At 38.7% G+C, this 24349-nt stretch overlaps 1 protein-coding gene across 1 annotated transcript in view; it reads left to right on the top strand.

Moving 5' to 3' along the window:
* The window catches only part of LOC139736861 (uncharacterized), a 117258-nt gene extending 100674 nt beyond the window's left edge, over positions 1 to 16584 (top strand). Inside the window, exon 8 of the mRNA XM_071647523.1 lies at positions 14991 to 16584. Coding sequence (XP_071503624.1) covers positions 14991 to 16584 — 1594 coding nt within the window. The remainder of the gene's footprint in view (positions 1 to 14990) is intronic.
* Positions 16585 to 24349: the final 7765 nt, after the last annotated feature.

Genomic DNA, 24349 nt, shown 5'->3' with positions numbered 1-24349 from the left:
TACTCACTCTGAATACCTTTGGCCTTCTTGGCACTATCAAGTTGAATTTTCAAATGAAATTGATACTAGTATTATATCTTCTTGGGTCTATCATTCAAATGTTCAAATTGAATTACCTACTCAGCTGTATAATTCAAATATTCAACATAGATCATCCAGTCTGGTTGTAAAATGTTAACATAAAAAAAAATATACTCTTTCTTTTGATCAATGCTATTGCAAGTGATGATACAAGCATGTGAAATTCGGATCATTTAAATAGTCAAATGACACACATAAGGCCTTCTTGGGCCAATATTTTCAACTCGAACTGGATGTAATTGATACCCCCACCTAAAACTTAGAGAGTTAGCTCAATTCATGATATTCTTGTATGCCTTTTGTTGAAAAAAAAAGTACAATGTAACAAAAGTTGTTACCATAGCAAGATTACTCAACAGTGAGATCAGTGTGCGACTCATTTTATGATTACACTGGTTACATGAGCGAAACCTCAAGTCAAATGCTAGAAAACTGAGGGAGCTCACCCAATTCACAGTATTTTTTGTTTGATTTTCATTTTAAAAGATGGTTGCCATTACATTAGCACTCTGTTCAATATTTCAGGCCAGATGCTCAGAAACTGAGGGAGATTGCATAATCAACTGTTGTGTAAGTTTTTAATTTGAAAATGTCACTGCCATGATAACTTTCTTTGACCGATACAAAAGATGACATTTGCACATTAGCGCACTACAGTGGTCACGTGCCAAATTTCAAGTCAAATGCCTAAAACATGAGGGAGTTATGAGTCAATCACAATATCTTCGATTGCTTTGTATTAAAAAAAAAAATAAGTTAGCATGGCAACGCATTGTTTAACATTGACGAGAAAAGTGTTTTGCACATCTAGAATTTATCTTGTCACAATATATAGGTGTCATATCTCAAGGTTATTGCTAAAAATTGAGAGAGTAAGCTCAATCCACTTGTAGTTTATACGATTCTCATTACAAAATACCATTAACTTGACAACATACTATTTGACAATGACGAAAAATAAAATTTGCACAGGTACATAATACAGTGGTCACATGTGCCAAATTTAAAGTCAAATGCTCAAAATCTGAGGAAGTTAGCTGAATCCACATCGTACTTGTGGATGATTTGTATGAAGATGCTGTTGCCATGGAAACGGATTTATGACCCCCACAAAAAGTGTCTTGCATGATAACATATTATCATAGTGACCATATGTATCAAATTCAAATCTAAATGCTACAAAAAAAAAAAGAAACTAAGAGAGCAGCGTGATCCACACAATTTTGTATGATTTGTTTAAAAACTGCAATTGCCATGGCAACAGATTTCTGGACAATCGAATTTCAACAGAATTGATTTAAAACTGAGTAGCTTGATCCACATTCTGTATTTGTAATCTTTATGAAAATTTGATGTTACCATGGTAATGCATTACTCCATACAGACACATGTAAACTAGGACATGTAAAAATTACAAGGTCGTTGTTCAATGTCCCCTGGACTAAAGGTAATCACCTCCTCATCAAAAACTGTCATCGACTAATGGAGAGTACTGCTTCATCAACTGTATACAACTTGTATCATCAGTCTCTATCTCGGTTCCTCCATAGAACTGGACTTGGAGTATCTTCACAGTTTCATTGTCACAATGATGATTCTTCAAGTGTCTTCTAAAACCATTGAACGAATCAAATTATGTCCATACACAGGCCCCCTGGGCGCAATTTATTGTTTGTCCATCACTCAGTCCATGTTCGTATGGCAAACAGTGAAAAAAAAGCAGTTTCAGTGGGAACTCCTAAAGAATGCATCACTTCATTATCTATTTGAAAGTTTAGATCTCGGTTCACGAACTCGGGGTAATTCCAAATGTCCAAGGGTGATGAGAGGTTTTGCATACCGTAGACAAAACACATATTTAATGTGCTTTGAACAGTGTGTCGAAGGCACTCTGAATGATATCACCAGGGCAGGGTAGTACCAAGTGGTCAACAATGAAGTAATATTGGTACACATGTATGTTATCCTTCTGACGTCCTCTGTCAAGCAAGCTGCATCTTCTGATCTTCAAGCAAGCAAGCTGCATCAAGAGCTGCATCTTCTTCTGCTTTCCCTCTTCAAGTGGTGATCAAAACTAGCATCAGGCTGAAAATGTAAGGAAACAATGAAAAACAAACAGACGTTGTATGAATCTATTACAAATAAAATCTAGACAAATTTGACTGTGACCTTTATTTCGATTCCATAATGCAATTTGATAGACTCAGTCATACATAGGCTTAACACGTTTTATTCACATTTATGATTATTTTAACAGATTTCAAGCTATCACACACACGGAGGGATGGACTACTCAAAACCATAACAATTCAGGCACCACTTCTTGGCAGAGGATAATAAATGGATCTTATTCCATTTTACTTAAAGATCACTATAATTTCACAATTAAAACTCACTTATACATGTACCTATTTTTTCTTAAAGAAGCTTTGAAATTTATCACTTTTCTCTTATTCGTGACTGATCAAAAAGCAACTTCAAAATTTCAGCCTACATATGGGGAAGACAATCTGTAAAGTTTAAGGATCGACTTTAAAGCATTCACGAGTAAAGTTCTCGTCGACATCAGGACATAACCCTGACAAAGGCAAGTGCGCAAAAATATTCACAACATCCAAAAAAAAAAAGTTAACCTGTGAAACATTGAAAAGCAAGTGATCTTAATAAATTACATAGTCCAACAACACAAAAAAACCCAGAAAATTTCCCTTGACCTCAATTTCTTTTCTAATACAAAAACAGATCATAGAAAGTAGAAAATGCAAAATCAATTAAACTCGTAAAAATCAATTTCATTTTCAGAATACCAAAGTACTGTGAGTTCTAATAGCCTGTCCAAAATGACTCATAAAGGCTTGTTCAGATATGATGAGTCAAACTCCGGCAACATTTTAGTGCACAAATCAATGCGATATGAGATGGTAAAAAACAAACAAATAAACAGATCAAAATGCAACAAAACAAAACAAAAACACTGAGGCAAGAGGAATATATTTTGCCACACAGTGGCAAGAAGTTATGGTGCAATCAAGCTCAAAAGTAAGTGAAGATACAATGTCATGAGTTTATCTCTATCTTATTTTTTTTTTTTTAAGTCATGTGCATTCATTAACATAATGAAAGTGACGAGGTTCGGCGCACCGTATCTGAACACTAAAAACGTCAGGGGGTTTGTCGCATCATATATGAACAAACCTTATAATCATGTAGACTTACCTTTTGAAATCGGATAAGGTAGTCTATAGCCAAAGCCACAGCAATCTTGCACAATCCTTGCGCCCTGGTTCACAGGTGGAAGCAGATAGAGTACAAGAAGGATTTGCAGGTTACTTACATTCTATGCTGTGTTGTAAGAAATGCATGTTATATACAATATATTCTACGACTCATTAACAAAGTATCCAGGTATCAACAGAAATTATCAGTGAATTGCACTGCATAATCAGGGAGCATTAAGTAAAAAATATGATCCTTCATGTAGGATGAACCCATGGGTTGTTGTGTGACTTCTTTAAAAAAAAACAAGAAAAAAAACCTCTTCTTTATTTCATCAGCATCTCCAAAATAACAAAATTACATTACATATTGATTTGTGACTGTGAACTTTTATATTACAATTGAGTTTGGTGAAATCCATTCATCTGCCTTTGAAAAATCAAAGTCACAAGATATTTCCTGCATTTTTTTTTTTCATAATGAAGGGCTCCTGACCCTTGATTATTGACCTCATGACCCTTATCGACTCCAGGGAAACGTTTGATAAAATGTATTGTCAGATGCAAAGATTTCAGCTACTTATAACAGTTGTCACCAATGACAAATTTTGTGGAACGCCCCCTGGATTTACATAGCCTTACCAAGTTTCATTCACAGATGATTGTTTTCAACTTGCGGCATAATACACAAGAAACGATATTGGATGGATAGACATCTAGAACACAAAAAAGGGGCTTTCAAAACCTATAGTATTGGGCATACCCTGACTGCTACCAGGTCTGGTGGTACACTATTTGATGATTGCTCCAAGTCTCATGAATCCACATCAGTTTTCCGCATGTGTTCTCCCAGCAAACTCAACAGCTTGACTGTATTTTCTGAAGGCTTTCCTCTTGCTAGCTTGACAAGACCTTCCACCAAAAACTGGCCACTGCTCAAAAAAGCTTGGCATCGTTGCCTGGGAGAAGGAGTGAGAAGTACTGTTCAACCTGCAAGTGTAAGGACCATGAACATACATAATTATCAAGTGGCTACAAGTCCACAAACTGTCAAACTGGTGCGCAAGGTGTGATGCACTGGCTTAGGATTCAAAGTACTGAACATCCACATAACTGCACTAGTGTATTCACTGTATACAAGTGCATGAAACAGATTTATCTTGTGTGCATGAAAGATTTGATCAGAACTGCAGAAAACAAAGGGTTTTGTTCAGGTGGCTTCAGATTAATTCAGTCGGTGATTCTATCATATATACCTACTTGAGATATGCTCATAATTTCAAGTTCGTTTTAATTAGCCACGGGGGGGGGGGGGGGGGGGGGGGTGGGGGCAATAATATCCTGCTTCCAGGTATTCATCATCTTTATGCAGTGTACATTTATGCAAATATTATTTGAGGAGAAATGGAAAAATCAAATGCCATTTTGCAATTGATCTACTCTCATTTTCAAGGTTTTTTAGATAGATAATAAAAGTTCTTTTTGCAATTCTGTCATTTTCAAGATTCTCAAGTGCACTATTGCCAATATCATTAAGTGTGGCAATTTATATGGGGAAGAGGCATATTCCAGAAGGGATTTTTTTTTTGTCAAGAGATTATTTCAACAAATACTACCATCAAAGTAGACGTATATTCCCTCACCTGAATCATGAAAAAAGCAATGATACATGTAAGTATTCCATTTTGACTCATTTGTGAAATTTAGGATCAGTTCTCAGACAGAGAACAACTGCCAGTTATTAATATGGGCTGTGATTCTGTTTCTCGCTACCCTTGAACTCGCACCTTACAATTAGATCTAGAGTCTAGAGTCTTAACATGGACTCGGTGGAAATACCGGTTTTACATGCATGTGACGTCATCAACTTTATAAGAGCATATTCTTATATAATGTAAATTTGTAAGCGGTTAGCAAACTCATAAATAGTAGTACTCATATTAAAAACTAGTTAGTAGATTCTAACGTAAGATCCACGCGCAAACACTAGCGTCCTATATAGGCCCCTACGTTCCTACGTGTACACTGTAGTGTACTGAAAACATCACGTAACCTGTTGTGATAAACAAAAATCGGGTCGGGAGAACCCCCCACCCAGCCCCTTTAATCGGGTATTTACGCTCTTTTTAGAGCGATATTTGCTACTAGTACCTAGTACTAATTTAAACCTAACAGTTTGGACCTAGAACAGTTACAGTAGGCCCTACAAAAAATATAGTAGGCCTAGGGGCCTACCAGTATACCTACGAACATACCGTACAAACCTACGAACATGTACACACAAACATTGTTCGAACTTCGTCTTCGTGCACATCAGTAGCGGGTAATGATTTGCGCGCTAACAAAGATTCGCACCAGAGCCTCAGAGGTAAGAAAACTACATCAATAACAATACAAAATGCCACGGAACCTTTTATATTTAAAATTTGATGATGTTTTTAAAATGCAATTATTGGACAAAGGAACCCTCAGCGAAATTCGGACTCAATGCACCGCATGCAGCGCGTTGGTGTTATGGCCTATTATGTATGGCAAACACTATAGGCTACATGTACTTAGTATGCTGCGCTACATAGTATACTATAGTACATTGTATTACGTGCGTGCAAAGACAAAGTTGTCTATAATATGCGATGAAATCCGTGAAAATCATGCACATCGTTTATGATAGAAAATAACTGGTACAGGAAATAATTACCTTAAAAGATACTTATCCCCGCTGACAGACTTAGCAAAGTCACCATCATAGATTCAATGTCATTTTTAGCCCCAGACGACATCGAAAACCTGACTATCGCGATGACAGACGTTGACGACTCCGCGCCACAGCAACAAATTTCAGGCATTGGCATGTGTAACCAATGAGATCATCGGACTGTGAACACGTGACTTCTCTGGTGGACAACTAACACCGATACGGTGTTATTAGTGAAAACCCCCTTTTCATGACAAAACTATAACACCACTTGGGTGTCATTTTAACACCAAGAATCTAACACCCAATGAATGAGAGAATGTTGGTGTTAAATTAACACCGAAGGGTGTCAAATTGTGTCAATTTAACACCAAATTTAACACCCACAGTTTGACACCCGGTTGGTGTTACACTTTTAACACCGCATTTTTTGCAGTGTGGTATTGCTTTGTCATGCATTGAGCATCATCTGTGATGAATTTTGTCCATTATTTCAATTAACAAATTATACGTATGGCGGTATTGTGTAGTAGGTCTCCCATTTAGATTATATACCAAGCAGGGATAGTCTCTTTTCCAGGCTGATAGATTAGTTGCAACTATTTTTTTTTTGGGGGGGGGGGGGTGGGGGGGGAGGTGGAGGGGGTGGGGGATAAGGGGAGGGGGGAGCAGGAGAGAGTGCAATCACCAATCTGTGCTTAGCCAGACAAACTGAATCTGTTTAATGGCTGTTTTCCACCTGCCATCTAAAAAGCCAAGCATTCGGGTGACGGTGCATCGAGAAAGGCTAATAACCACCGGTCAATGCCTGGACACACGGTCAGCGAGGTAACACCAGAGAGAATCGTTCAGCCCGCTGTCAGTTTGTGATGAGGGGCACGTCCTATGAATTATTTCCTCATTCTTTCAAATGTCGAGTGTGTCACTGCCTTTGTGTTCGGCCATTCACAGCGAACTGCAGGGAAGCCCTAACGACTCACATAATGCTGGCCTCCATCCAATCAAAACCATCCCCCCTTGACAGAAGGTCATACGTGTCCTTGCTTTGGGGGGGGGGGGGAAAGGGGGTGGTGGAGGGGGTACAAGTCACATCATTCCAATTATTGTTTGGCAAACACCCATTCATAGAGAATTTTGTGAAATAATTTTTAATCAATTTTGTTAGATATTTAATCAAAGGAATTATAAGTGATATCTTTTTTTTCCCTGGAATTGCATTATCTCTCCCCTTTGATAAAAGGAACAAGACAAGGTATCCAGAATATCACCCTACCTTCCCTCCCCCACCCCCCCCCAAAAAAAAAAATCCCTCAAAGGTACCAATATGCATATTTATGTACATGTCTGGAATTGCAAACTACTAATGCATGACAAATGATATCCATTTCAAGCCAGTTGTTATTACATGAGCACAGCTGTTTGAAGTCAAACATGTGCCCAAATTTGCCTGAAAGGACCAATAGCAAAGAACACTTACAGGAAGCGATAGAGGAAAATGTTTTAGAAATCACAAGAATCATTTAACTTCTGAAGTCCCAAACCACAGTTCTGTGGTTTTATGATATCTTTTATGAGTGTAACTGTTTCTAAAGGTATAGATTACAGTATCATCTTTCATGTGAACACTTTTTTGTTCATGCATTTTATTTGTTCCTAATTCAGAATTTTTACTAGCATCTTGATTGCTAAATTCATGACTGACTATCAAATCAACGACACATTTTAGAAGATCTAGTTCCTGTTTCTCTCTTACATTGGCACATTTTAATTAATGTTATTTTGTGCAGACTGAATTACCTTAATCAGTTGCATGTAATCTTTGTCCAAGATATGCCATGCAGTAAAATTTATGAGTAGCCAAAGTTCCTACAGAGTTCCCCCAGAACCAGGTGTTAGACCAGATGCCTGGCTATAGTTAGTGGAGGACCCTCTGTTTAGACCAGTAATACCACTGAAGAGGCTACCGTCATCACTGGGCACACAAACATTAATAATTACACACATATGAGCATTGCACTCCAAGTGCAAGTACATGTATAATGTAGCACACTGCAGGTCTATCAAGAGCTGATAAAATTTCTATATCTCTCTCAATGAACAATTAAAGAGAAGTTGAGAGTGATCTTGATGGCTTTGTTCCGCTGCCTCTGAGATACGATCCTTGCTCGTGAAGTATCTGGTTCCTGTAGGCAAGCGGTACAGATGGGTAAGATTGCCCTAATGGCGAAAGTTAGAACAGCATGAAACTAGAATTAGGACAAAACAAAGAGTATGTGTCTTGTGAGCTTTCTAATTATTATTATTATTATTATTTTTTTTTTTTGGTAACACGACTGCAAGATGTAAATGTTGGCCATTTTGATACAGGTTTATTATGATTGCAGTAAATGTCTTACCTTTTTTTTTTTTTCCTGTCTCGAAACCTACTCCAACATTTCATTTATACAGATGTTGGGTTCCACCACTGATCTTGACAATATTAGCGTTTCCTTCCTCATTATAGCTACTGTATGCACTTTGTACATGGGCAAACCTTGCAAGTGGGAAACTGAGAGTTAGAAATTGATTGAACAATAAAATCCTTTAAGTGTCCTGAGTAGTAGTAGTAGCAACACAGCAAATTAATACACATCTTGTAAACCGTGCTATGTTCTGGTTTCATTGGGGGGAGCCAGAACTGCACTCAACCTCATACACTTCCGAAATTCCAATCACCAACTTGCATCTACAATTCCACGTGTGTACACAGCATGTGGCGGCCGTTGATGTCTCTTTATGCACTCATCCCTCTTGATATCAACTTTAAGTCTATTTACTTTTTGAGCTGCTCCAAGGCTACCATAGCCAGAGAGAGAGAGAAAGAGAGAGAGAGACAAATCATATATACCACTATGTTTGCAACCTCCACTTGAACTTAGTATGACACCAAAGAACATGACATGTGGAGATATGATAATCATATTGCATATACCCCTCTCCCTCTCTATCTCTTCCTCTCTCACTCTCTCTCTTGCTCTCTCATGCTCTGTCTCTCTCATACTCTCTCCGTTTTCTTGCTTTTGTTTTCTGGGATCAGTTTCTACTTATTGTAAAACTTGAAATTTTCGTGTGTATGAAGTTTCGTAAGGAGCCAAGATTCTTGAAAGTAAAGTGCATGTGAAAGTTTTTGTCTTAACAATGCATTGAGTGCCAGTGCAATGCGCAAAAGTTTCTTACCACAAAAAAGGCCACTGGCTTCAATTTGCAGAATCTTCATGCCCCAAATATTCCTGTTTGCAGCATTTGTGTCTTTGATAGTGCTTTTTGGTTTGTTTTGTTTTGTGCTATGTGGTTTTGTTTTGTTTTGTTTTGTTTTTCTGGCTCAGCTGACATTGTTTTTGGAATATAATAAATGCTGAATTGGGATGATGGTGGCGATTATGTTTTTGACAATGGTGTAAAAGTGATTGTGCAAGTATAGTGTAGTTGTACCCCAGCATTTTTAGTTGTAGCAGAAACATTAGCAGTATACAATGTATATTAAAAGGGATTGTATAGTTTTGGTTGAGATGAGGATTCAGGTTTTTTTAAAGATAATTATAAACCACTAAGAGGAATTAATAAAAAGAGTTTTGAAATGGCTGAGATATCCAAAAACAAGCTTTTTATATATTGATTACAGTTTATGTCACTATAATGATGACTTTAATGGGATTCATGTAATGCCGCACAGATGCTTAAAGCAGAAGTAATGTAGTATTCAGTACTATAGTATAATATCCCATGAACAAATTCCTGGGTTCTAAGTTGTTGGCACTATCAACTCTTGCTTGCATGATTCTGATGTACAGTGAACATTGTTCGTGGGAACATTTGCAGCTGTGAAAGTTACCATGCCTGGCACTCAATGGGCAGGAAAATGAAGAAGATGTACATTATATATATATATATATATATATATATATATATATATATATATATATATATATATATTACATACATACATATACATATAATATATATTGAAACAAAGAAAGGCAAAACTGACCAGAAACAAATAATAGATAGTGAAACCTTTGAGCAAAGAAAATGAGTTTTCATTGGGATGAAAACCCATTTTCTTTGCTCAAAGTTTTCACTAGATATAAATATATATATATATATATATATATATATATATATATATATATATATATATATATATATATAATATATATATATATATATGTGATTTATTCATGTGTATATATGTATTTTGTTTTTCAGTGCCTAAAATGCCCCATAGTACTCTATGGCCCGAATTCATGAAGGTGGTTTAAACTGAGACCATTGTACAAAATTTGTACCATGGTCTAAAATTAGCATGAAATAGGCATACCTTTGACGTGCGTGTGTCAATGCACATTTGCTACTGGACGTCTGTTGGTGTACGCAATCTGTCAATCCAATTTACACTGAAGAAATTTGCTTTTATAAACCATGGTTTAAACCGTAGTTTCAATTGTACCGCCTTCGTGAATTTGGACCCAAGTGTCATAAATATAAAATCCGTATCATCTGAAAGAAGTGAAGCAGAGTTAAGTCATAATTCAAGGTTTCAAATACTCCATTATGGATTTGAGTGCAGTCAATGAATATGATATCATACCATGGACGCCAAATAGGCTTTGTGTTATTGTGGTGGAGTCAGCTGGACACCAGAAAGTCATGAAATAATGAAGAGTTGTGGTTGATGTGAGTCATTGCCACAGAAGATAATGATGTTATCGACAAAAATAAGTGTTCCCTGCAGCAAAATTTCTAGCTTGATAAGATTACGGACGAGAGAACATACATTATTGACCATGTATCACACACACACACACACACACACACACACCATCTTTCGGAGTTGGCAATGCATTGCTATCCTGCAGTAAAGGCGTAACTTAACCATCACAAAGACAAAATTCACATCTAAATATGTGCATGAGTGAAACACAGTGAAGTTGCAATGACAACCCCACAGTCCCACTGACCTTTAACTGTGACCTTTTTTTGATGGCGTTGTCAGATTGCATTATTATCATTAATATACTTCTTTCACGTTTACAGTTACATAGAGTAAATTTTGCATCATAATGAAGGTAGAGGTCACAAGTTGAGTTTCACTCATTGTCGAGACATCATTTGATTCCTCAAAGTTTGGCAGTAGCACTATTTGTAGTGATATAGATCAAGGCCGCGGATATAGGAGCAGCAATATAATAATGCAACATTGATTGTGATGTAAGCAGGAAGTAGCCTCCACTCAAACCTTCTTTGTAATCATATGTTCCATCTTTTGTTGTCAGTGCGTAAGATATGAGATTTGAAACTAACATGCTACACTGTACTGACATACATATCCCATGATATTCTGAAGATTTACTGAAGTAAATGTTATGATATTTAATGTCCCTTTGAATTATGTGATTTTTTTTTTTTTTTTTGGGGGGGTGGATATCTATCTATAGATTAAATCTTTAGATAGTCCAGGGCACATGGCTCGAACGTTCCAGGTTGCTAGTCGAAGAGCTGGAGTCTTCATTTTCATTTCTTTACTTCTCTTTTCCTATCTTGCTTATTGGAATGAGCTTCTACCTGATAACTGCTACTTCTCACATTATGTCAATGTCTTGCGACATTGCTGGAGTGTCTTCTCCACAGTGCTACGAGCTTGGGCTGATGGGATATGGAGAACTCGTGCTGCCAATACGTCAAGTTCCCCTCTGTAGATATATGCCTCTTGAGATATGGCATGTTGGAATGAAGCTCTTGTTTGAACAAGATCATTCATAAAAAATTATGAGACCTTCACCTAATACACCATCTTTCCATCATATTCAACAAGAGATAAACTCAAATTTGAGTGTCAACTCATTTTACTCTTTTTTACACCTTTGATCTCTTATGTATTTATTCTTTGTTATGTTATTTTTCAGATGGTAGTCTCATGGAATGAAATGCATATTACACACTGTATATAGTTTTGATATTTTAAATTAGTCTTAGATCCAGGCTGTTTACCCAATATATCTATGCTTCACGTATTTTCCCTGTCAAGTCAAGGCAGTAATGAATCTCCAAAGAGATTTCAAAGGCCCAATCAATCACCCAATATATACGTCGTGTTGGCTGGAAAGAGAAAGCAAAGTGTGCTTTCAGAGAGAGAAATCTATCCTCTCGGCAACTTGGCATCGTTTGTCGGCAAACAATAGCGCCCGGAGTTGTGCCCGTGTTTTAGGGATACTGCTCTCCATTGCTAAGTTGTTTTCTTTTCTGGAAGCTGGAACCAGCAGATTCTAATTGAGTACAGTAAGTGAGTAAGGGAGAACAAATTTGCTGAGATTGTTTTTTTATTGCTATTTCTTTGACATTTCTTATTCCATTAAGCATCCCAAGTCAAGCGTGTTCTTAATCCTTGCCATTTTTCAATTCTCTCCACGTCGCTGCCAAGGAGCCAGGGACATGATTGAAACTGGCAATGAGTTGCCCTCTAAAAACAGTCAGTTGCAGACCCACAGTGGCCAGACACACTTGAAAAATTGGGACATTATAAACTGCTGCTATAATTGGCAAGTAATGATCTCCATGAAGTCAGAAGTTCTCACACAATCAAATTATTTGAACAGTTTTATCATCAATTTCATAACTTTTATTCAGCTTTGCTGACCGTAGACATGTTACCAGTAATAGCTTTTATGAGTACTCTTTTTAGAAATATATGTGAAACTCAAAATTCCATGAATTTCTGATTTTAGGTTTGATTTTAATGAAACATCTGGCATTATTATCATTTACATTTTACTCCCAGCTATTAGGGTGAACTTGAATATCATGTGTAAAATCGACATATCCCAAGTACATGTATAGCAGTCACACTGACTTTAATTGTTAACCCGTTGAGGACAGTTTGATTTTGCTACAACACACATTTCCCATAAGACACCTGCCCGAGTATACTTGAGGCTCGTCCTCAACGGGTTAAGAATGAGTGTTTTTACCCTGAGTGCTCAGAGCATCATAAGAGGAGCATATTAAACATTAATTGTAATGTATTGTGTTTCATTATAATGTTTTCTTATTGCTTGTACATCAGACTGCGTTGAGAGTAGTAGAGATGGGAGTGTTCGTGGCTAAAGGGGTTAATGCCTGTCCAGTGATGCCCATCTAACGTGTTTGTCCATGTGTGACTGATGGATGGCGTATCGAAAACCACCACCTCCCTACTCTGTTTCTTTTTTACTGGGTTGCTGTGTGTGTGTGTGTGTGTGTGTGTGTGTGTGTGTGTGTGTGTTTCTCGCTCTCCATCTCCTTTCTCTTCATGCAGTGTTCTCAATATTTGACATTTCTGACCTTCTGTCATGGCGTATCGATTATGAGATATTCTGAGCTGGCTTCGGCAATATCCCACCACTCTCACTACGATACTTGGCAGTTTGTTTCTCCTCATCCCATGCCTCTGCTATGAAGTCATGCAAGATAATGTATCTTAGTTGACTGTCTGTCTACTAGTCTGTTCTCAATTTTCTTTTCTTCTAACCAAGATCATTTGAGAGCCACTTGACTCATCCCAAATTCAACATTTTTCTATTTATATTCAAGATAGTCTAAAACTGAACTGTCTTTAGTTTCTTGTCTAATGCCAGAAGGTCAAAGTTAAAGGTCGATATTTGGTGTTTCCCACAATGAAATCGATCTTTGTACAGTAATATAGCAATACAGTTGTGTATTCATTAAGATTGATCTGATAATATGAAGATACAATCTGTATGCACTGTGTCCTGAATTATCAACATGTCATTTCTGTTTTCGCAAACTATCGCTGACCTATAAATGAAGTCGCTTTCTTTTACATCGTATTTAGATCAGTCCCATGTGTTAAGTATGGCACACATGTGGATGCAAATAAGAAAGTTGTCCTATTGACCAGGATATGTCATGAGGATTAGATGGGGAGGACTCTATTCTAGTGTATGCAACTATTTTAATACCACTTCTGTAATCTCTTCACACACTTAGATTATCTACTGGTCAGCATTAATACTCAAGCTATGCTTATTTTGAAAAGCATTCTGTATGCTAATGTGTTTGGTATCTTATTCAGCAGTCTGTTTCATAAGTAATATTCAGTCATCATTCAGCTCAAATGGTTATGTCAAAGTGGAGGGTTTTTTTTTTTTTTTTGGTCTCCTTTACTTTAACCATGAGGGAGAAATGAACCAGACAAAACAGACAATGAATTCTCACCCCAATTTGTTTATTGATTAATAATTTCCCCTTGACATGTTGCTTATTTGGTCTAAGGGCGATTGTTTACTCGAACTGTGCTAGATGAGACAGGTTTCATTCACTGCTGTTTAAAGTCAGGCAGGATGCTACATACTCTGCGTCTGCAACAGTGTCATCCCCAGCGGCTGTCTCATCCAGGATGATTTGTAGCACTCTTTGGCAGGACATGCTGCCCAATTTATCATGCCTTGGAATGGCCCTGCTGGGGCAGACCTTGTGAGGGGCAGTAGGAAGGAGTGCTGCTCGGCTTTGTCATTTTCCTGGAGATTGAGGGCGCTCTTGTTTTTTTATTTATTCATTCAGCAAACTGTAATGTTCATGGGGGCCCATGATAGGTTGTCTCATGTGCCAAGTGAAAGGAACATCTCCCCCACATTACTTGTTATCCACAGGGAAATGTAATGGGTATGAGTCTGGTCATACTGTTCTACTGACTTGATAAGTCAGAGGTTATATCAGAATTCATAATTCCTTTCTTTCTTTTTTTACATGCACCTTTGATCAGATGTTCAGAGCTTCAGGTTTTTTTTAGAAAGAACTTCCATACACTTGTATATATTGTCAAGAATGTTGATGAACAGTGCACCGGTGTTCCTGCAAGGTAGCCTATTAACAGTTTTTCACATCTACTTGGAGAACTATGAATTGTAGAAAGAAAATAAAAAAGCTACATAATCCGTTCTTTTTCATTTTTGTCTCAAATTCAGTGGGAACTGGTGTCCTGTGGCGGCTGCAAAGAAGAAGAAGGCGGATTCAGAGCCAAGCACTCCCGAGCTTGAACCCAGCAAGAGGATGAAACGGTTGTCAAGGAAACGGGGAGCACAGACCAGCAGCCAGGAGGAAGCGACCGAAGATGAGGGCCCAAGTGCCAAGATCAGCACACCCAACCAAGACACAGATGATGCAAACTCCATATCCAGCCAGGATGAGGATGTACAGGCCAAGTGCAGCCGGAGAGCAATTGTGAACCTCCAGCGATTGATAGACAATGTGACGGAAGAGATCAAGCACGAGCGACAGCAAGAGGAGGAAGGGGAGAATGGTAATAAGGAGGACAAAGAGAACACCACTCCAACGGAAGATGGAACGCCCCAGGAAGTTGCAAAAGCAGAACAAAAAGTGGAGGATATGGAGAGCAAAGAAGAGGAAGAAGAGATTGAGCAAGATGAGGTAGAGAAGGAAGAGGAGGAGGAGGAAGCGGAGGAGGCGGAGGAGGAAGCGGAGGAGGCGGAGGAAGCAGGTGAGGCAGAAGATGTTCTTGAGGAAGAGCCAGAGGAACAGATGGAGAATGTGTCTGAAGATGTGCCAGAGAAGGCCGAAGCAACAGATGTTGAAGAAGACTTTGAGAGTGGTGTCAGTGGACAAGAGAAAGTGGAATCGTATGATGATACCGAGGAAAGCATTGTGGAGGAAGAGGAGGAAAAGGAGGAAGAAGACTCCTCGGTGACTGATGCTGAAGTGTGCGCCCCTCCAAAGCTTCATAAGGAGCTGGCATTCCTGAATCAGGAGATGCCAGTCTTGGAGACTGCCCCTGACCTTGTGGGGAGTGACTGTTCTAGGAAGGAGAAAACTGCAAAACGTGGTGGGGAAGGGACAGACCCAAGTGGTGAATCCAGGGAGCGGGATAGGGAGGTGTCACAGGATGGGTCTGATGGTGAAGAGATGTATGGTGAGGCGCCCTCACTGGTCATTGACGAGCAATTGGCCTCAAGGCATTCCGCACCAAGGCACTCTGATGAGGAGAGTGGGCTGCCATCATACTTACGTGAGATGAGTGAGCAGCTCTCACAAGAACTGGAGGAGACTAAGAAGCAGCAGTCGGCAGCTCCTCTCCATGATGATGAAGACGACATTGAAAAAACACATTCCTTGCCAGCTACACCCCTGGAGGAAAGTGCCTCCAAGGACACACCAACCAGTGCAATCATGGCCCCCTCCTCTTCCCCGTCGCCGGGCGTGGCAGAGCCATCCCTCCCACCCAACAGTGCAGGCATCCAGGATACGGACTTCCCCAACCCGAGCAATCTCACCCTCTCCCAGGATGGACTTGATACAGCAGTTTTGCCCATGGATGTGCAGATCAAGCAGGAGGTTGTTGATCCCGTTGACGACATGGTGGACTCACCAACGAGCCAGATGCTGCCCCAGCTGGATGGGTCTCAGCACCATGGTGTTGCTGGTCCCACCCCAGTTGTTCCTGTGACATCTGCAGCTGCTATCGCTGCCACCGCAAGCTTGCCTGGTAAGCTGTTCAACCCTGTTCTCCATTTATTCTTTTATTCATGGCTAGAGTCAAAGTGATACCATTAAATGTGATGAAAGTCTCTTTAGAGTGCCAAAGTTGTCATCCACGACAAAAGAACACTTAATCTTTATGCTGAGATGGTATGATGTCCTTTAATGTGCTAGTCCATTTTGACAAACAGGGCTAAGGTACAACTTTTAGTACTTAAATTAGTCATTAGCTTAATAAAGACACTCAGTACAGTACAGTACAGTACAGTACAGTGCTCCCATGGTTATGATGTACAGCATGCATCCCAATTAGCCTATTTCTTTCTATAAAAATCACTCTGGAAGGAAGCCATACCAGTGCTCTTAAGTTGCTCTAAAACAAATTTACGCTAATGGGGGTATGATGTCATTCCTTTGTTTGATGGCTTGTGGAATGATGGGTGGATGTGAATACTGGCTATTTGGAGCCCTGAATATGTTCACCCGCATACCTCTATTATCTTGAGTCTTGTACTGAACCTGGTGTCTGTGTCGGCAGAACGTTACCTGCTTCAGAAAATATTTTCTTCTGATGTCACTGCACCTGATGTGATTGTAATGACCCTGGCAACTCTTATTTTGTTGTTTTCCCATGCACAAAGTATTTTCTGAGCTGTAATCCCATTTGTTGCAACTTACGGTCATCTTTCATGATTCATGCCAAACGTTTGTAATGATGGATTGCTTACTATTTGGCAAATAGTGCAGCCGAGCAGGTACACTCCTCATAAGGCAGAGGTGTACTTACGGAGAAAATCTCATGGTATCCATACCAATTATTTGCTGTAGGGAAATCCAAGGAAATGCCTTATTCCATACCTTAATTCCCATTAAAGCAACTCTGGCATGAGCGAGTCCGTGACACGTGCTGCATCGAACAACTCCTTGTTCGAGGATTAAGCGCAATGCATTGTCCTTGTGCAATTGCCTGGCTCAGCCACACACGGCATGTTTTTAGTATTTCATTTCTCAAAGTGAAATATGAAAACAGATGTACAAGAAGCAGCAAATGGATAGAATAAAGAAAAAAGAAAACATCGTAGCCATGTCCCATGTTTTTGGAAAAGACTCAATCTCCGAAAGTATAAGTTATGGGTCTGACATTTCCAGTTGTCATAATGCATCGTTCATCCATCATTTAAGAAATTCTTTCCGTACGTGTGTGCGTCTGTGTTTGCCTTAGTATGACTTTATGCTGAGCAGATGAGGTAGAGCCTTCTCACTAGGCTGTGCAAGACAACTCGATGCACTTTTTGCCACATGAGCCATTGGGACATTTTAGTATTGCCATGTAGCTTTGTGAGAAGAGAGAACAAACAAAACAAAACATAACAAAGAACAAGCACAAACCCAAAACAGAACTACAGAAGTGTTACAACGATTGTGTGAGAATCAAATAGACATACACCTATTTTGGGATAACACAAACTTAACAGAATTTAGAGAAACTTCCAAAACATTGCTCTGAAGTATTCTGTGATTTAGAAAACCTCAAATTAACAGATTATTACAAAATTACCACTTGGTTTTGTGGAGCTCTGGATGAGTCCATATTGTGATGTTGAATGTCGTGACAAACATCTTTTTTCCTCTACACGACCATTTCAACAAACATGTTTTGATTTTCTTCTGATTTAAAGGTGCATGGTCCCGGTGTTTTAGTCAAATGCGTACGCGTGCGCACGGTGCAAGTTTCCTATAGAGACCTACGCTATCGACTCCTCTTTAGCGCTTACGCTTTGGCCCACTTCCCCGAGTCCAAAGAAGTCCGATTCACTGTAGTCAGTGGTCCGATCACAGTTCGGCTCATGATTCGGCTGAGGGGGATGACAGCTCTAGCAAACTTCTTTTGTGATGTCATAATAACAAGCACATATGCACGCACCCTGGCATTACTACAGACTGCGCAATGCGCAGAGAAGACAACGAAGGCAACGTTACTTAGCAACACCTACGTACTTTACTCTTGATGACAGCTCAACTTCGGTAATCTTCGTATCAATGCTAACGGTGATCGGCAGTATCATCAACAGCGCCCTCTACACCACCAGGACTATGCGCCTTTAACATATTGTCAGCTGAGAACCAGAAGAGCGCTCTCGCACTCTCAGATTTGAGCATAAATGAAAACAAAACAATTAATTTTCATGAAATAAAAAGTTTACTTAATCAAAAGTGGATAGATTTGTAAGCATTGTTCCAAATATCAGGTAAAATATTGCCCGTGTGGTTTTCATTTTAAACATTTTACTGAAAATGAAAATAATTCATGGATTCCTCCATATTCAAGATTTGGGAGCTAAACAGCACAGAGTAATATGCTTTTCATATTAGCTTCTTCAGATGAATTTTCCCTGCATTTATATCAGTGTCCCTCTTAATTGCTGTCGTTTAATCAGTTATATTCACTTTCTTTCCACCGTCCCGCAGCACCACCAGGCCTCAACAGCGTGGAGATCAGCAAATGTCCGACGCCAGGATGCGACGGTACGGGTCATGTAACCGGCTTGTACAGTCACCACAGGAGGTAAGGGAAACTGGATAAAAAGACGCGAGAAGCTTTGAAAGTGGTTTTAAACTTGTAGGAATCATACTGCTCCTTTATGTAAGAGAGCCTCCCTGATTTGCATCAATTTGCATTGTGTGCAATGTATCACCTCTGCATTGACAACAAACTTCTCCATGCTCAAACACCTGTGACCTAAAGAGTAAAGAAAATTATATCGTTTTAAGTTTATTACACAGGAATTCAGAGGTCACAGTTTTACAGCAAAAATGATACACTTGTTTTATGTCATATTTATTAGAATTAGTAGTTTTCCTTTTAAAAAAAATGGAATGGTACTCAAAACATTTCACTTCTAAAAACTGTCAAAATCCAGCCTTGTGTCCTCTAGGTGCACTACATATGGCAATCTATGAGTAGTAATGGGGAGAGTGGTGTCCAGATTGATGTCATAGCTTTCATGAGGGGTATGAGTATACTTGATTCATGAATTCTTATGAAGTTTGATTTTCTTTTTCTTTTGAGATGTTGGCCTGATTGAAGCAATAGAATCATAACAAAACTTGAGCTCTGAAACTCTACATACAGTAAATGTGAAATGTGCTGTGAACGATCAAGGTCTTAACCGTGGATTTTCTGTGTTTCTCACCCACAGCCTGTCTGGCTGCCCCCACAAAGACAAGATTCCTCAACAGTGTAAGTATTCGCTTTCCTTTAACTTAGTTCTGTGTCCTTCCACAGAGTTATTTTTCCTGGCATTGCAGATTGAATTTTTTCTAATTGCTCAGAATGTCGAATAGAAGAATTGAAGCCTGTCAGGATTGTTGCATCCTTTTGAAGTCAAAGCAGATGTCAGCATTGATTTGTACTTGGCAGAAGGATGCAGTGTACACTTCTACTCACTCAGGTAGTCAGTTTGTTTACTGGAGATCTCTGTTCTTTTATCTTTCTGGGGAACATCAGATCAACTGGAATATGCTGATGTTGTTACTGTTCTGTCTTTTAACTCATTGAGGATGAGGTGATTTTGATACATTTCCCATAGACACCTGCCCAAGTTTACTCGGAACCAGTCTTCAATGGGTTAAAGACATGTATCATGTCTCAATAGATTTTTGCAAACTGATTGACAAATATCAATCTGCTGATCTGTATATCTGTTTGTCTAGATCTATCCTATACAAGTTTATCAATCTATTATTTTCTGTCTGTCTTTCTATCTATTTGTCTATCTATTCTTTATATTTATTCATCTATCTATTTATCAATCTTTCTACCTATCTCTGTATCTTTCTATTTTCTATCTCTCTCTTCTCTGTCTGTCTTCCTATCTTGATAATCTATCTAACCATGATCTTCCATTATTTTCACAAAGCGTAGTTGATGATTTGCCAAAGTGTGTGTGCAGGGCTGGCAAACTGTAAACCTGGGGTTTTATCCATCAGTGGAGCCATGGGATAAAGTGGATAAGGGCAAGGATTGTTGTTTCCCTTCCTCTGGGTGATATCCGGCTCGTTGGTCGTGCCGCCTGCGATGCCACAAAGCCAGAAAGCAAAAAACCAACTCGCCCTCTCAGTGAAGTATTTTGCTTCAGCGCTGCAGTTAGAAATTTCTTCTGTTTTTTTTTTTTTTTTTGGGGGGGGGGGGGGAGAAGGGGTATTAGGATATTGAGGTGAGCAAGCATGAAATGAGATGAAGGTGAGATTATCATAAGCACAAGTGAGATAACTTTTCAAATCCCAGTTTGCTGCATGTTTGACACACCTTCCAACAATGTATGCACACTTGTAATATCTTGTTTTTGTTTTTGTTTTGTTTTTTGGTGTTTTTTTTTTATAGATTTGCCTCTAAGGGGGTGGAATTTACAATGACTGGATTAACCTTGGCCTTCCAGCCCATCACGTAGCCACCTCTAATCTAGCGTGATTAAAACTAAAGGGCAGATTTGTTATGTTTGGCAGACAAATCTTCCCATCCCACAATGTATGTCTTGAATTGTGTTTTTGTTTGTTTCCTGTGTTTTTTTTTAATGAATCCATACAGCAAATATTTTTAGCAAGGCATGATGAATTGTGTGCTCAGAATTTCAGATGAAAGTCTCTGTTGGAATTATCTTGAAGGCTTATATGTTGTCATTGATTGTTTATATAGGCATCTATTTGTTGTGTATTTTGTGGCTTAGCAAGCAAGTGTATTTTGCGTCAAAAACATGCAAATGAGCTGGATTGCTGAAACAAAAAGTACCAACGAAGGCATTGGGGCGTGTGTTTGGCCCATCAGGTTGTATAAGAATTTTTGGGCAGAGATTATTATCAGATGGATTTTAAAAAGTATTAGAAGGAATTTATTAAATTCATTGCTCTGCACTTAAATCAGAAAGCATTACAAGTATGGATATATGTCAGTTTGATATTGAAACTCTAACTTTCATCTTCTAGGATGTATGGTCAATTCAACGATCACTTTCAAATGTCACTATTCTAGAGGTGTATGAAATTTTGTGACCAAAATAAACAATTACATAGAAACAGCAGATGGCTAAAATGAAAGTGAAATACAGGTCAATTTCTGTGAAATAAAAGAATGCAAGCAATACAAGGATTCTTGAATTTGGTGGGTGAAGACATTCTTAATGGAAACTATAGTGTCAGGAATCATAGAGTCAGATCTTGAATTTTGAAACAATTTTTATGCCATCACCCCTTATGAACATGATAAAAAGGTGAGGTCCTTTGTAAACTCTTGATAAAAAGATAAGTAAAAAAGCTGATATGTTTTTCTAAAGGGTCTGAAGGAGAATGCAGCATTTTCAACCAAGCCAAGTAGAAAGATGCACAAAAAACACAGCCCACTGGCTTAGATTTGTATTTCTTTTCTTCTTTTTTACTCTGTTGTGGTTGTCAGAATACATATTTTCTTGGGTGTATTCAGAAGGGGCTCTCTTTGATGGAATGATATGAAGCTCATACTCAGTAGAGATGACATAGCTAAGATGGGAAGCAATTTAAACTCAGAATTGGAAACTTGCTAGTCAAATTTTCCCAAGGTAAAACTGACTTTTGATAATTTGACATTAATTTCCTGCTGGCTTGCTCAAGGGAGGGAAGTGTCTGATTTTTTTTTCCCTTGCTTATGTCACAGTTTGATAAGGTGTAACCTCTTGGTTGCAATTCATATTGCATTCTGTCCAGCAACCCCATGGTTCCCAATGTAGCATGGCGCATCAGAAATCTTTTGTTTAAAGCTTTTGTTGCACTGGAAAGCATAGAGCCTGATTTCACGGCTCTGGGCACTTTTCTATAAAAACTTTCTTTAACTTTTCTCTCCTACATCTTTGCCTTGTACTCTCTCTTCGTTGGATTACAGTCCAACAAAGTCGATGCAATTGTCCATCTTATAGGTGATCAGATGACCAAACCACTTGGTCCACTGGTCTAGCAGGGTGTGTGTGGGGAATGATGGGGTGATGGGGATGGTTGGGGGGTTATTTATGCATTTTTTGTAAGTTGGACAGTGTGTGTGTGTGGAAAAGTTGGCATTTCCAGCCTTCAAACTAGACTACAATGCGTCATAGTTGACTCAAGTGACCCATTGATTTGCAGAATATGGCATGACAACTGTTTGAAGAGTAGAAGAGCAACTCTGTTTTCAAGTTGGTTTTCATTTTGGTTGCTTTGTACATTTTTAAAAAATTGCCTTAATTTGTTCCCACATAGAAACAACGAATAGTTTTCCTGAAAAAAAAAAAAGGGTTATGTACTTGTGAGTGCTTCAGTCTCGGTGTCGTTTTATAAACTGTCCATTTGTAACAAATCATCAATAAGTACTGCCTCGGTATATGGTTGCCCTGGTGATATTATCCATTATAAATCATGCATGAAATCATTCCAGTCCACTCTGTAGGCAGGAGCAGATGTCCTATTGTTGAAATTCAGTGGCTGCTGATTATATCTAATCCCTGCAGTTGAAAGACAGAAGGAAGGCCAAGGAAAATGTTTGTCTAGCAAAGAATTATTTTTCCTCACGCTCTGTTTTTCCCCCTTTCCAAAGCAGTTTCGTTTTGCTAGAGGAGGACAGTTTGTGAGATGCTGAGGGTGGGAATGACAAAAACACTGCCCTTGAATGTTGTGAGGTGGAAAATCTGTTTTGCCTCTTTCCCTCTCTGCTATTTGAAGATACCATACAACTGTGAGGTGAGACAGAGCAGCAGTAATTTGAAAGTCAAGGTCGCTGAAATGCAATTGTGACGGAAAGACCTAGAAAGTCTTTAGCTGTTGGGCGCTCTTAATAAAATCAGGAGAAAAAAAAAAGAAGAGGAAAGGAGTGAGCTTTGCGTGTGTGTGGTTTGCTTAGATAAAAAGAATTTGCCCCCTTTCCCCTTTATGACACTGTCATTATCATAGCATTTTTCTGTATGCATTATGGAAATTAATGGAAATACGGCATTGCCACCTTGGAATTCTATTGGATTTGTGAGGGCCTTTGTTTTTTCAGTGAGTGGGGTGTGTGCTTTTCACAGGGCACGCTTCTTGAGCAAAGCTTTCCATGTTTACTCCAGATGTGAATCTCTTGGTGACAGTTTATCTAAAAATGTATGGAATACAAGATTTGTAAAATTTTTAGTTTCAAGATTTGTAGTATTTCATGGCAATGTAAGTCTTCGTTCAGCATTCAGCAGCTGTAATGGACTGTGCTCCCAAAGGTGATGTTTTTGTCTTCTTGCAAGCTGCAGATGTTCATGGTATCTTGTTGTCGTAGGCAACTGGATGATGCCTCCATCACAGAAGGAAGATTTCGGGTGAAGTTTTTGCTTTTCAGTGACTTTGGAAATTTCAGTGAAAATTTTACGTAAAGTATGCTATTCTATTACCAACAAATGTCTCCATATGAAATTTGAGATAGATTTGAAGATATGGCTAAAAAGGAAAAAAAAAATGTAATGAGTAAAGCAGGGTGTGATATGTTAGGCCTGTTCATAGAGTTCTCATAAACTAACTCAATCTACCTCAATTTTTTCTTTTTTTTTATTGCTATATTTTTTTTTTCAAACCCCCCCCCCACAACAATGTGCAAGTTAGAAACTTAGATTCTAACCTTCCCATTTGCCAATTTACTGAGTCCTTTTGAGTCTCTGCAATTCATTGTTTGTTCTTTTATCCAGTGAGAACTATTTAGCCCCGCTGGAAAACAGGTTTTGTGGTTTCTCAAAAATTGATGCAAATGAGATTAGTTACAGGCTTTTGTGGTAATTCATTACTGTCATGTTTGGGAGGAAGAAAACCACGT

This window comes from Diadema antillarum, unplaced genomic scaffold (assembly GCF_040938485.1).
Source record: "Diadema antillarum isolate AM-2024a unplaced genomic scaffold, OU_Dant_1.0 seq00000668_RagTag, whole genome shotgun sequence".
In the NCBI taxonomy this organism is placed as follows: Eukaryota; Metazoa; Echinodermata; class Echinoidea; order Diadematoida; family Diadematidae; genus Diadema; species Diadema antillarum.
Note: the sequence above shows the minus strand (reverse complement) of the source record. Positions and strands in the feature narration are given on the sequence as shown.